At 40.1% G+C, this 13,649-nt stretch overlaps 1 protein-coding gene across 1 annotated transcript in view; it reads right to left on the minus strand.

Annotated features, from left to right (window-relative positions):
- Nucleotides 1-231: 231 nt before the first annotated feature.
- The window catches only part of MAGI1 (membrane associated guanylate kinase, WW and PDZ domain containing 1), a 339,145-nt gene continuing 325,727 nt past the window's right edge, over nucleotides 232-13,649 (minus strand). Inside the window, 5 exon segments of the mRNA XM_031049169.2 lie at nucleotides 232-3,094; nucleotides 6,738-6,876; nucleotides 8,183-8,326; nucleotides 9,204-9,264; nucleotides 9,385-9,475. Of these exon segments, the coding sequence (XP_030905029.1) occupies nucleotides 2,394-3,094; nucleotides 6,738-6,876; nucleotides 8,183-8,326; nucleotides 9,204-9,264; nucleotides 9,385-9,475 (1,136 nt within the window). The 3' untranslated portion in view covers nucleotides 232-2,393.

The raw sequence follows: 13,649 nt of genomic DNA on the forward strand, positions 1-13,649 counted from the left end.
TAGCTTCACCTAAACCCTTAGCTCCTGACTATTTCGAGGAAGACAATTTATAATGGAAATCTGTGAACCTTTGCTTTAAGGTTTGTCAAATAATTACTATACATTAAATGGATGATTAATACATATTTAACGGATGGCCCTTAGAGACTGTAACTTAGTTTACTAATTTAGACAGGAATGAGTAAGTAACAAGTTGTGGTTCCTCCTTTATCTTATCACTACACTCATATGTGTGCTTTGTATGGAAAACTTTATTTGATAATAAAAATAGCATTCACAGACTTTCTCCTTCTTTGTTGCTACATCATATACATAGTGTCTGTTCCAAGGAAAGAAGCTTGTACTGGGTAAGTCCATATCTACTCATACTAGTGTTATGTATAAACCCAATAGGTCAAATAAAGCTATGAACAATGTAGTATTTATATATGCATAGTGTTTTATAAAAAAGATTGGCCCACATACTGCTTTTCATCAACAAGAAAAGAGTATTATGTCTATAGCACATTGCAGGAAATGATGATTGAAGAACACAGACTGCAAACAAGTGCTTAATACATAAGCAGGCCCACCATGAGGAAAGAAATGATATTCAAACCAACAAAAGCTTTAGAATTACTTATACAGTCTCCCATTTTAAAACAGCTTTACATACCTGATTCAGTTTACATTAAAATATATCCCCTGAATCAATTTGTTCCATTTTCAGAAATATAAACACTTAAATCACATTCCTCACAGCTAAATTTTGTCATAAATCCTCTTTTATACAAGAAAAAGGCAACAGTTTTGTTTTTTTTTTCAACAGGCTCTATTAATTACAATTTAAACTGTACATACAATGATTGGCCATCTTCTTTCTTGGTTTTGTTTTTACAGTACCATGGCAACAACAGTGATAGACTTGCAATGGTTTTGTGTTCATATGGAAAATGTGAAACAGTATACATGTACACACCAATGCACTGTAAAAAGCAGCAGTTTACTTTAGTGGTCCAACAGTAACGGCAAACATTTTGGCTCAGCTAGGCAGTAATCCATTAAATCTTATACCAGTACTACAGCAGACTTACCACACAACTTGCAAATTTAAAAATACAACCTAGAAACTTGCAGGTTTCCCTTCTGCTGCTGTTCTTGGATTCAAATTTACAGCATATAACCAGTATAGATAGGCTTCTACAACCAGGTTGTCCCACTGATTGCCTCTTTTTGCCTGTGTTTTTTTTTCTTTGATACATCTTTTTTTTTCATATATTTTTTCCCAGCAAGTGCACTCCTTTTGTCCCAGTAAAGGATGAAGCAGTAAAATAAAAAAATATAGAGCAAGAAAAAGAGAAAGCTTTTGGAATTTGGCAAAGTAAGAAAAGCCCACTGGTTTTGCCTGAGCAGAAGGAATAACACCTGCTCCAAGAGGGAGGACTTTGCTCCCACCGCATTGTGCCAAGTCCTAGGATCCTGATCCCTTCCCTTGCTTCAAAGCAGACAAACATTACCATGCATGCTCAAGTTGCTGTCCATATACATCTAGAAGATGAGTAGGGCTGCGACGGCTGCCTTAATGAAATATCATTACATGCTGCTGAGGCTAATGAGAGATCAACAGTTTACGTTAGTGGGTGACACAGGCATGGTGGTTACCAGTCCTTCTGCCTTCGCGCATCCTGTAGAGGGGGCCTGAAAGTATAAACTGTTCATGGAACAAACTAGAAATTCCTTATCGTAAATCATCTTGTGCTGTGTGGTTTGTGTTTAATTTTTTTCTTATTTTATTATTTTTTATCATTATTATAAATATCCTTCATTGAAACAGTAGTCTCTTCAAACAGTTCTTGCAATTTTAGGAACATTTGTCTCTCTCTTTTTAATTCCTTCAGCAGGAGCGTTCCATTCCTACTGAGATGAACAATTTTCTTCCTTCCCCACCCCCAAACCCTTAAAAAATTTTCTACATACAGTGTAGCAGTGAGTCACTAGAGAACAGTCTGGATCAAATTATTCAAACTTGGTCATAAAATCCTTTTGCCTACATTATATTACTGGCTACCCCCATTTACTAGACTGGGGAGGGGGGGGAAAGTAGCCTGATAGAAGAATTATTCTTAAGAAATCTACAAAGAATGTAGAAACGAAATTTTATAATCCTTTAGGACCAACATTTGGCAAGTAATTAAAAAAAAAAAAGAATACACTGAAAAATACTTTCTTTAATATTATACATCAGGCACAACACTTTTTTTTCTTGCTATAAGATTTCATCTGCATAAAAGGTTTGTAGGATCATCAGGTGCCGGATGTCTCCTCGCCTGCGAAAGCCAGATGGTTTCACAGCTCCCGCACTCTCTGCTCGGCTCCCATGGCATGGGGAAGGCGATGGGGACCCCAGATGCTCCTCAGATGCTGAGGTCGGTGCTGCACTCCTTGTATGGCCGCCGGCGCTGCTCGGGTGGGTGCCTGCGGCTTGGCTCGTGCTTCCAGCCAGGATCTTCCCTCTCCCGGTGGGTGACCCGCTCCTCCCTGAGCCGTCTGTCGGGCGACCGCTCCCTCCGCCGGTCAGACGACTTGGCGCGCCGGTCGAGGGAGTTCTCTCTTCTCCGATCCGGTGACCTCCGCGGCTCTGTGAGTCTCTCCAGCGACCGCCGCCGGCGGTTGGGTGACCGCTCTCTGCGCCTCTCTGGGGAGAGGTCTCTCCTCCTCTCGTGTCGCTCCCTCCTCTCCAAAGTGTTGTCAGCGCTCCTTGTCCCTTCCCTGCGCTTTTCGGGAGACCTCCTCTTCTGCCCATTCACCACCGCCCTCTCCGGCTGCCTCTCGTGCCTCTTCTCCGGCGACCTCTCCGTCCTCCTGCCTGGCACATGGTCGTTAGTTTTAGAAGTCCCATTCCAAGTGTGGTGCTCATTGGGATGTCTGCTAAACTCTCTGCTGCCTTTTAGGTCTCTAACGTAAGTCCGCTTGTCCACATGTTGTGATGATTTGTGAAGGTCTGGTGGATAACTGGACTCCGATGATGGGTGCTGCCGTCGGTCGGATGGCATGGGTTTCATTTCCGATACATTTTGTGAACCTGTGGCGGGACTGTTCCTGTCACTGCTGGGGTCTGTAAGAAAATAACAGCAAAGCGTTTGGTACCGATGCCTTCCGTGGCACTGTGACACCACTTATCACTCTTCAGACTTCATTAGTGACAAAAACAAACAACTGTTAAAGCAGTCAGCGAAGGCTAACTGAAGCTTTTGTTAACTGAACTGCGAACAACAAGAGTTACAGGTTAGTACTGGTGCTGCTCTGTTCGTTAGCTGTGTTTTGGTCGAAGCTGATATCATTTTTATGTTCTTCTGGTCATGGGGCATTTTACAATTTTTTCCCAAGCCCAATTCGTAATGTTTCAGCCACACTATTTTCTTTCCAGTGGGAAAAAACCCATAATATTGTAGTTCAGGTTGTTGGTTGTTTTTTTTTTAACAGTTTCCAATAAAGAGGGCCTTTAGGAAATGATTTTTTTTCTCTTGAAAGAACTGCCTGCCAGGTGTGGGAGGCCTTGTTTCAAAGAGCAGAAAATGTGCAGAAAATAGAATTATTAAGTTTTCACCTCATAAAATAACATTTTCAAGGTGTGAGAATTAGACTGTAATCATGTAATTTCCATTTCGTATAAGACATTACTTAATTTTGCTTAATTCTACCGTGGTATGAAAAGTCCTAGGGTAGATTTTGGTTTTGCCACAATGATTGGAACAACGATGACGGAAGTTATGATTTTCTCATATTAAAGCAATGGAAAGATATTGTAATATGTAGGATGGCTTTGATTAAAACCTAGTCTCCAGTTCCTTATTTTTAATGTAGTGTTTCAGATAAAATAAGGCTGAGCTAACTCTGCAAGACAAACTGCAAAGCAGAGTCAAAAAATCAGCCCTGAGACTAAAAACTAGTTCTGTGCTGCAGCTAAGCTAGAATTACTCATGTTATTTGTAATGGTTGTTTATGAATGATTCATTATAGACACAGCAAATATTAAAGTAGCTGCGCAGGCTTAATGTGAGTGTTGCTTTTATTTGCTTATTATTGTTTTCTTTTTAAAAGTAACCTCTGCACAGCAGCTTGCCTGGCTTTAGCCACGCTTCCTGCAAGCTTCTTGCTGCTGGCACCAAGACACCCACCTCAAAGGGACTGTCCTGGTGGCAAGTGTCAATAACTGAAACCCCTCACAAATACTTGTGGGGATTGATTGTTTGTCTCTTTTTCTCCTTTTTGTCTTCCCTCCCCCAAGCCAAACACGCTACATGCTCATTTGACATCACGCAAAGCATCTCCCATCTGATGGCATTTCCATTCCTTTAGCTTGGGAGGACTGGTGTGTGCATGGGCCATGATTTTGGTGATTTTCAGGTGAAACCCGTGTTCTGACACACATGTGTGAATTTTTGCTTATTATCATTTTCAGGCAGCAGCTGGGGGACCACATCGCTTTTCCATAGCTGTAAGCACATGGCTTGCAGCAACCTGGCTATCGCACGAGGTTTAAATGTGTCCTGTGGTGTACTTACAATTCAGGGGACGCAGGGTGCTCAGAATGAATTGCTGGATACATATAAAATATAGCGAAGCAGAAAGCAATGTGAGGGAATTAGGCCACAGCACAAAAACACCTAATATTGATTTTAGCTACAAACCGTAGTTTGATTATGGCCCATAAGGTAGAAGCAAGACTCCCCGAGCTTGTCATTTCTCATACATGCAGCGATATTAGGAGGTATCATCGCTGAGGAAGGAAGAGCCCAGCACCAAGAAAAGTAAGAGAAAGAGAAAGAGAAAAGTAGAAAATTTAGATTCCCTATAATACAGGTGAAAGAAAGAAAAATCTTCATATTTTATCTTAGAATAAAGAAAGTTTATTTTTCCAGTCAGATTGTCTAGGCTTCACCCAAATATAAGGCTGCAAAGACAGCAGTAGTTATTATTGTGACATAAAGAGACATCTAAGAGGTGATTCAATAACCCAGACAACGAGAGCATCCATTCTAAAAGACAGCTGGAACAGCGACACAGAATGTCATAGAAAAAACATTAACAATCAAACAACAACAAAAAATAAAGTCCACCAGAGACCACAACATTAAAAATAAGTACAAAACTCATTACAAAAATATACAGCCTCATAGAGAAGCACGTTCCAATCGAGTCAGAAAAATATTGGAACTTAACATTATTAGAGGAACCATTTGCGACTGCAGCGAACAGAATGAAGAGAGGAAGGAGTCCCAGACATTACAAGGATATTCTTTACAGTAGTGCAACCCCTGTATATTAAATCCTTGCTTAGAGAATGAATGTTCAGTGGTTTAGCATTAGCCAAAAGAAAACTGGTGGCGGATTTCCATCCTCAGTGCAACAGACATATGCTTTGAGAAGTGAAGCACTTAATTTACAGGGTATTTATGCAGTCTAGCATATGATACAGTACTGTACATCCAAAGGAGTATAGGAAAAGACAAAAGTAGAAAGAACATTACAGAATTTCAGTGCCATCATCAAACCTTCTGGTGTGCTATTTATATTACAGAAGTGTAAACCCATAACTTTCCTTCCGTATTGTTAAACACTTCAGTTGTTCATTGGTTATACTCTGAACTGGTCATTTAAAGTTAAATAATGAACAGAGTGAGCAGAAACTTTCCAACATGGTACAGTAAATGAAAAGAAAATCTAGTTCATAGATAGAGCAGAAGGGTTCTGTTTCTGGTTTTAGGACATGGACTGAATGATAAACACAGAACTTACTGACACAGAAACAACCCAAATACGGGGAGAAAAGTATAAAGGACATCCCTTCAATCATCAGTTTCTATAGAAACCTCACAGACCTTTGGTTGGGAGTAGCCCTCCATCGAGGGCACAATATTTGACAATTATCTCAAACAAATAAGACATAATTATAATATTAAATAGTGTGCTAAGTTAAGCCACCCAGCAATCCAACCTCCAGGGGAAGAAAAGGAAATCTAACGTAATTTTTAGTAAGAAACAAGGACTGAATGTTTCCCCCAAGACAGACACAAGAGCACCTTTTCATAACCTCCTCACCTTTTCAGACCTTACAAAATAACTAGTTGAAACCAGCAGACAGTTTATTGGGGGAGAAAAGGGCTCAGGAGGCCAAATTAATATATTTTTGCAGTAAAGCTCTTTTTTTTATTCTTTTTCTTAAATAACTTTATAAATATTTACATAAATACTAAGGGAAGGCAAAAAATCTCATAAGCCATCTCGGCATTCATGTCTATGGATACAGACAGGAACTAAGAGAAAAACCTAACAAAAAAAAAAATCACTGCTTCAGAATAATAACTCAGGATCCCAGTTTTTGCATTGATTAGAAGTAGAGATTTGAAACAACAATTCAGCCACTGAGAAACAGTTTGGCACAGTTCAATGACATTCCTTGTTTGGCTGGACAAGACAATAAGGTTTATTTGTTTTGCTTTGTTTTCCTCTCTGATCACCAAAAACACTGCTATGATGATCTTGCCTTACACTGCGCCCCAAGTCCATGGAAGCAAGCAAAGGGTGAAATGTGTAGAAAATTCAGCACAAGCGAGGCAATTAATCATATGTTGCAAAGGTTGGTAAGACACTGGTGAGAAAGGAAAATAAAAAAGAATTCCTGCTTCAGATCTTGAGACAAATCATTCATGGAGTGATGCCAGGGAAGAAAGGAATGTTTTCATAGTTTGACCCACCATATTCTGGGACAGAGCCATCTCCACGTTTCAGAAACAGGCGGACCCTGCGGCCACCATTTTTAATCAGTTCAATGGCCCGAGCGTGCTTCATGTTCTTGGTAGTTTCTCCATTGATCTCTAAGATTTCATCTCCAATCTGTTAATGCAATAAAGGAAAAGAGTAAGATTAGAAACAAGCCCCCACGCCAATTGCCACCAACACACCACAAGACACTGGCCACAGTAAAGGTGGAAGCTAAATGTGCCCAACTCTCTCCAGTCGTAGTCCACAATAAACAGTGTGTGGGGCACTGAGAGACATGAAAACAAGAGGGAGATCTTGAGGTCTCAAAACATCCCAGGCAGTGTTCAAGGCCAGGTTGGACAGGGCTTTGAGCATCCTGGTCTAGGGGAAGGTGTCCCTGCCCATGGCATGGGGTAGGAACTGGCTGAGCTTTAAGGTCCCTTCCTACCCAAAACATTCTGAGATTCTGTGATTTCATTACTGTTTTGTAAAACCACACTGCATTACTGTTTGCTCAATAGCTAGAGCTGCATTAAAACTGGTGTCATTTTATTTTGATTATTTACAAATTCTTTGGTCTAAGTTGCTGTTTGTTTTACAGTCTGCTGTAACTGGGATGTTCAGATAGCTTTTTCAGGTCCATTTCTCACTTGGATACAGATACCTACTGTGAACCAGCAGCAAAGCTGCTTTTGTAAATATAATCATTTATCAGGATAGGAAAACGGAGCTTGGAAGAGCTTGTCAAAGCATTGACTTCCGCAGGGCAGCACTGATTTATTTTCATCAGCAGAAGTTTTGGGCCTACAGATCTACTCCTGGCAAAATAATTTTGAAAATGCCCTTTGCATGGTACATCTGGAGAAGGAAAAGTCACATGTGGTAAGATTATAATGCTTTCTCTCTCGGAGCAGCAAGGAGCACATAAAAGTTGGCAATTTGTTTTTCTGTAGGCATTTGATAACATATGCCCTTGTTATAATGTTTATAATTTAGCTGATATGCGAAGATAACAGTTAATACTAATAAAGAAACTACATTACTCCCCACTCTGCCTGCTAGCAGAGAAAGGATCAGGTGAGACGCTCTATTTCAATACTCTACTCAAGGCTGTTGTCAAGCTTTTAAAAGAGACTGGTTATTCCATTTTCATTGCTACATGTATCTCTGTCAGGCTTTAAAAGCCAGATTATGTACTAGAATTTGGAAACCTGCATTAGAACAAAGGGGTGAAGTCTTCCAATGCACACATACTGCTATAGATGGTATGCAAAGAGTGACAGAAGCCACAGACAGAAGTAAATAGGAACCACTGCTCCTTTCAGTTAACGTTTAATTTTGCTCTTAGCTGGCACAGCAGAAGGTGTGCCTGTAAGGGACAGGCAGGGGAGTCAGTTTATTGCAAAGAAACGTGGTTTATAAATCTGTTTCTACGTACCCTCATCTTCCCACATCTCTCAGCTGGACCATCCTCAGCTAGTCGCAGCACGTACAGATCCATATTATACTCCCGTCCACCTCGCAGGCTAAAGCCAAACCCTTTGGCTCCTCTTTCCAGCTCAACAGTGTAAAAATCTTGGTCCTGCTGAAGGGAAAACAACATTTGAGCAAAAAGTTAAATGCTGCTTTATTTTCATTTTGAAATTATTCAGTCAACCAACATTTTAATTTTTGCTACTTACAATTAAAAAATATAAAATCAGTAGAGTTTTCACACACAGACTAGGATTCCCTGCTTCCTCACATCCCACCATACAATTTGGAGAGCTGGTGGTGGTCTGCAAAGGGCTGTTTGAATGAATGGGCTTTGCTATGCCCAATGCATTTTTAGGCACCTCAGTTATATAAGGCTTTAGTTAAATGCCTGATGGTACCTAGGATGAGTCTATGCCATGGTGCTGGCTTTGCCTTTTCCCAGAAGCATGTGCATTGCTCTTCACAAATGCTGTTAGCATAGGGATGTTTTGAAATCTTTAATGGAAGATGTTACTTCTGGGATGGCCAGTGGCAAGGTAAGTTAATAGTGAGACAGATAATCTCCCTAATAAGATGTTGTCTGCAAAAGCTGGGACACTCCAGCTACTGCTGCTTATTAAATTTTCCTCTTTTTTGTCCTCTGTATTTATCATCTGCACACAACAGTACTTTCTGGAGAGGCCCCTCAAAATACCCAATTCAATAAACAAACACATAAATTATTACTGCTGTAAAAATGTCAGCTTTTTTTTTTTAACTCTCCCTAAAAGTCATGATGAGAATGTGTTGGAAATGTTTCACAGCTGAAAAAACAGCCACATGCATTAAGAAACCAATCAGCAAATTCCTCTTTTTTCAGCAAACAGACTGAGGGAGAGCAGCTTCCCAGAAGGAATTTTCAAGGGAAATATATGAACACAGCCCACAGGCAAATTAGAAGCAACAGTCTGTGGTAAACAAAACAATTAAAAAGGTAACTCTACCTGTGCTGCTTGGGGCGGTTTGAAATCAAACTGGGATTCCTGCTTTGGTTTGGTGTTGTTCCTGCTGTAACAAATGAAACAGGAAGAGAGGAAATATACAGCTCATGGGATGTGAAGATGATCAAGAAGTAACCAAAGAGAGAGCATGCCAACATGCTCTCCTCAAGGAAAACAATCTCACCTGGTCTCCTGTGGTATTTGCTGAGGAGTATGTGTGGTTGTAATTGTAGCAATTTTTTCTGCATTGGTCAATAAAGTAGCATTGGAGGATTCTGCAAAATAAATTATTTTTCATTATGAGGGAACACCACTGGCTACTCACTGAGAGAAGTTTTGCTAAGGGATTTCACTGGAAAACATCATTAAGTTGTTTTTAAATAACTTGAGATTGGCTCAAATGTCTTCAATCAAAAAATTAACAGGATAAAGTTTAAGATAAGCCACAGTAATTATGTATAAGAAACTGTACACTCCATTGGAAAAAAATATAAATGGAAAATTGGAATTAGAAACACCTCTGACCATTAGACATACTCAGAATGACTTGGGGAAGAAGAGTAGAATAATATTTTGTCTGATGTCTAATGACATGAATTCCAATCATTAAAGTCCCGAAGTATGGTAGGTTGGGTAGATTAATTTTATAGTAGCAATAACTATTCCATGGATTATAAGCTTATGAGCGCTTCCTCCATCAGAAACTGCAATCTTCAGGAGGATTGAGATGTGGCTTTTATCTAATACCTCACAAGGTGATACTGAATGTGGCTAAACCGCAAATGTACTGAAATTCATCTTTGAAATACAATCCACTTGCTGCCTGAGCACTCAAAGCTGCGTGCAGGGACATGGAACCACCTCTGCCAAATGCATCAACAGCTCTGGGAACTGTTTACAAAAGGGCTCAGTGAGAGAATACTGAGAGAAGGATTAACTTCAAACCTCAGTTTATGCCATGGTAAAGGGCTCTCAGCCCAACACCAGCCTGTGCAAATGCCATTATTTCCCTATGCATGGCAAGAGGTGCTTCCAGGAGAGGTACTCTCCTGTTTCACAAACCCGGGGTGAGAGTTGCTGTATACACAACTGAAAAGTGACTATCCAAGTGCCCCTCACAGCACATCGCGGCAAAATCGCCCCCTTGATATAATGGAGCTTTATCATAGACTTCAATAAGACCAGAGTTAACCCAGAACTCATTTAAAATTCTGCTTAAAATTAAGGTCATGTCAATGCCATTAGCCAAATACTAGCAACACAGTTTTAGAGCAAAGACCTGGAACTCCTGCATATTGAACTCAATTCATGTTCCAGAAATGGATATATTGTATCAATCTTGAACTAAAATTAGTATTGGAGACTTTCAGATACTGAACCGCTCCAGAATTCAGCGGTTCCTGAAAACACCCTTCCCCTCACACAGGAGTTTGAATTCAGGGGGAGAGTCAGTGCACATGCTTAAGCCCTAAAAACGTTGAGCAGTTACACTGATTACATATAGAGAATGACGGGCACAGTCAACAGAAAGACCACTCATTAGGCATGGTATTCCCAGCTAAAGTCACTGCAGTGGCAGGAGCTCACTCCTTTGTGGAACAGTTCTTCACATTGTGAAGAGCCCACATTGTGCCTATAGACATTCTATCCAGGAGAGGACCACAGATTACAGGTAACTACAAAATACTGACCATGACCCACTATTCAAGATCAAAATCCAAACTGAATGCACAGTCACTGGCTAAAATGCTGCACCTCGATTCTTGACTGAATTTCTCTAGTTCCAATCCCACTTAAAGCAACCCCAGCAGCAACAAAACCTGGGTGGAAACATCTGGCTCTCAAACATAAAATTACAAGGTCTTCTACCCTGCCTTTGTTTGCTTCTTAAGCTCCAGGCATCTGGTACTTCATTTACTGACTATGGAGAAATCAGCTGTTATTAAACAGGGTCCAGGAGTAACACAAAATAGGAGAAAAAGGAGGGCTTCTTTCCCAAATTAAGAAGAGGTGGTCGTCATGGGCTTACTTGGATCCTGGGAACTTATTTTATTTCATGTATTTATTTTAATTGTGGGGAAAGGTGAGGGGTTTTTCCTTTCTATAGCTAGCACATGTCAAGGGAAACTCAGGGAGAGGGAAAGAGAAAGCTAAGAACTATTTAAACAGATGGGTGCAATGAGAGCACAGCTCCTTTGCCTGCAGCACTGTGCCCAAGTTAACATGCCCAAACCCTCAGCATATGGAGCTGTAACATCTTCCAGACCAGAGCTGGCTTGTGCCCAGTGGCTCAGAGAGCAAGAGAGGCTCCCGGGTCTGCCTGCACCTCTCAGGGTTGCCATGACCAAAACACACCCTTGTGAGGATGTGCTGCTGACAGCTGGCTTGTGTGACCCTGTGTGTGGTTACACTGTTGATTTTAATAAGCAATTCTGTGTACTTTGTAATGATGCCTTGATGCTAAAACCTGTCTCCATAAGACATCTGCTAAAATGTGTCTCCATAAAACCTCCTCCATAAGAAGGCCCCAAAATATGGATAAGTGTTCTGCATTCATCTAGAACAAAAGCCTCTGAAATCCTCCACAAATATTTGGAGATCAGATGAAGATGGGCTTCAAAGAGAATGCAAGATTCCTACCCTTTAGTAGGTCATACTAAGAATACCAAGTAAAGCAACAACACATCTTTGGTACAGATGTATCTTCACACCACTGTACTGCATCTATCTTTAGCCCACCCTATCCCATGAGTCAGGAGTTGTGCATAATTTTGCTAGCTTTTTAGACACTGGTTCAGGACGCAAAACTGGAATAGAACACAAATAGAGAAAATAATATCTCTAGAAGAATTACAACTGTACATTCTAAATCCTAATTATTTCATTGATTCTTTGCCCTGTATTGCCCTAAAACACCCAGACACCAATTAAATACCTAATCTAAGCTTATGATTTTTCAGCTCTCTTTATCCTTGCATCAGCAGGTAGCATGTTAAAATATCTTAATTTCATTGCCCACATAATCCTGCAATGAGCTGGCTCAAGACCTGTTACAAAGGAAAACCCTTGGTGTTTTTAATAATGTTAGATAGATTAGCAGTGTGAGTTGGTTGTGAGTCTTGTGATAAGCCTTAGTTGCACGTTTATCTGAGATGTATGGCTTCTTATTTATCACACACACACACACCCCTTGAAGTACAGTTAGACCAAAAAGCACCCATAAGTCAACAAAATGAAAATAACAAATCAATAAAAGCACCCCAAGACAATAAAAGGAGAACAAGATTGAGACCAATTTCTTATATCTCATAGGGTTCAGAGCAAAGCTCTCAGACTGCCTGGTCTTACTGGCTTTTGGAAATTAAATGCAGGTAATATTACGCAAAGTATGCAATCTGACCTGGAATTTCGAAGGGACAGTAAATAGAAAGATTTGAAGCCTGTACTGCTGTGACAGAAAAGGGTTGACTCTTTCCCTAAGTTAAAACTTTCCACCTTCTTTAGGAATACATGATGTCAGTCACAGGTACAGGTTTCCATTCTAAACTAAGCAATTGAACATGGTATTCTGTACATGTATTTGTACCAGAGGACTGGCTGAGTATTCATGTCAGCAGGCTATACTATTCTTAAAAAAGTCTTAAACCATTGCAAAATTATTTATTTTTTGAGCATTTTTGCCTTTAAAAACAAAATCATTTATTCAAAGATTCACCTTCCTTCATTTTGATCAGATACAAATAATACAGGCAATGATCAATTCCTCTTCCAGTTTACCTTTCAAAACTGGCACATGCACGCCAGCTCAGATGATAGCCTGCTTCACAGCCATTTTATCACCATGAACACACAATTTGGTGGAAGCAGCAAAGGATCATACACCATTTGACCCGATAGCTACTGAACAGTAGGAAAATAAAGTCTTTATGCAAAACAGACCATCCTAACCAGAGATAAATTATAATCAGATCATTTCTCATGCTGGCCTATTTTTATCCTATACTTAAACACAGCATAATTCTCTGTGGGGTAACCAAATCCATGTTTTCACACTAGAAAGTATGAGACTTAGCAACTGCTGAATGCTTGTCACACAAATCACATTATTTGACTACTTCATTCTGCTTTACAGCTACCAGGTTCAACTCAGCCATACCTTTTCAACCTTTCTTCCAAACTCAATCACACTTTCTCCACATTGAAATGAATGCAAATAATGTCCTGAACAGCTAGCTCTAAGAAATGCTCATTATCTGAGCCATCAAATCTTAGACCCATGGATTTGGCTTAAAAAGAGGGCAATGTAAAAAGATTACTGCCTAATGAATTCTCACTATAAATCACGACGTTCCTGGTCTGTTCCTATTTGGCATCACAGCTAGGAATCAATTTAATGAAACTGGTACATAAACCAGATCCATATTTTTATTAAATGCTTCAGTAGCCTGA

This window comes from Melopsittacus undulatus, chromosome 9, assembly GCF_012275295.1.
Source record: "Melopsittacus undulatus isolate bMelUnd1 chromosome 9, bMelUnd1.mat.Z, whole genome shotgun sequence".
In the NCBI taxonomy this organism is placed as follows: Eukaryota; Metazoa; Chordata; class Aves; order Psittaciformes; family Psittaculidae; genus Melopsittacus; species Melopsittacus undulatus.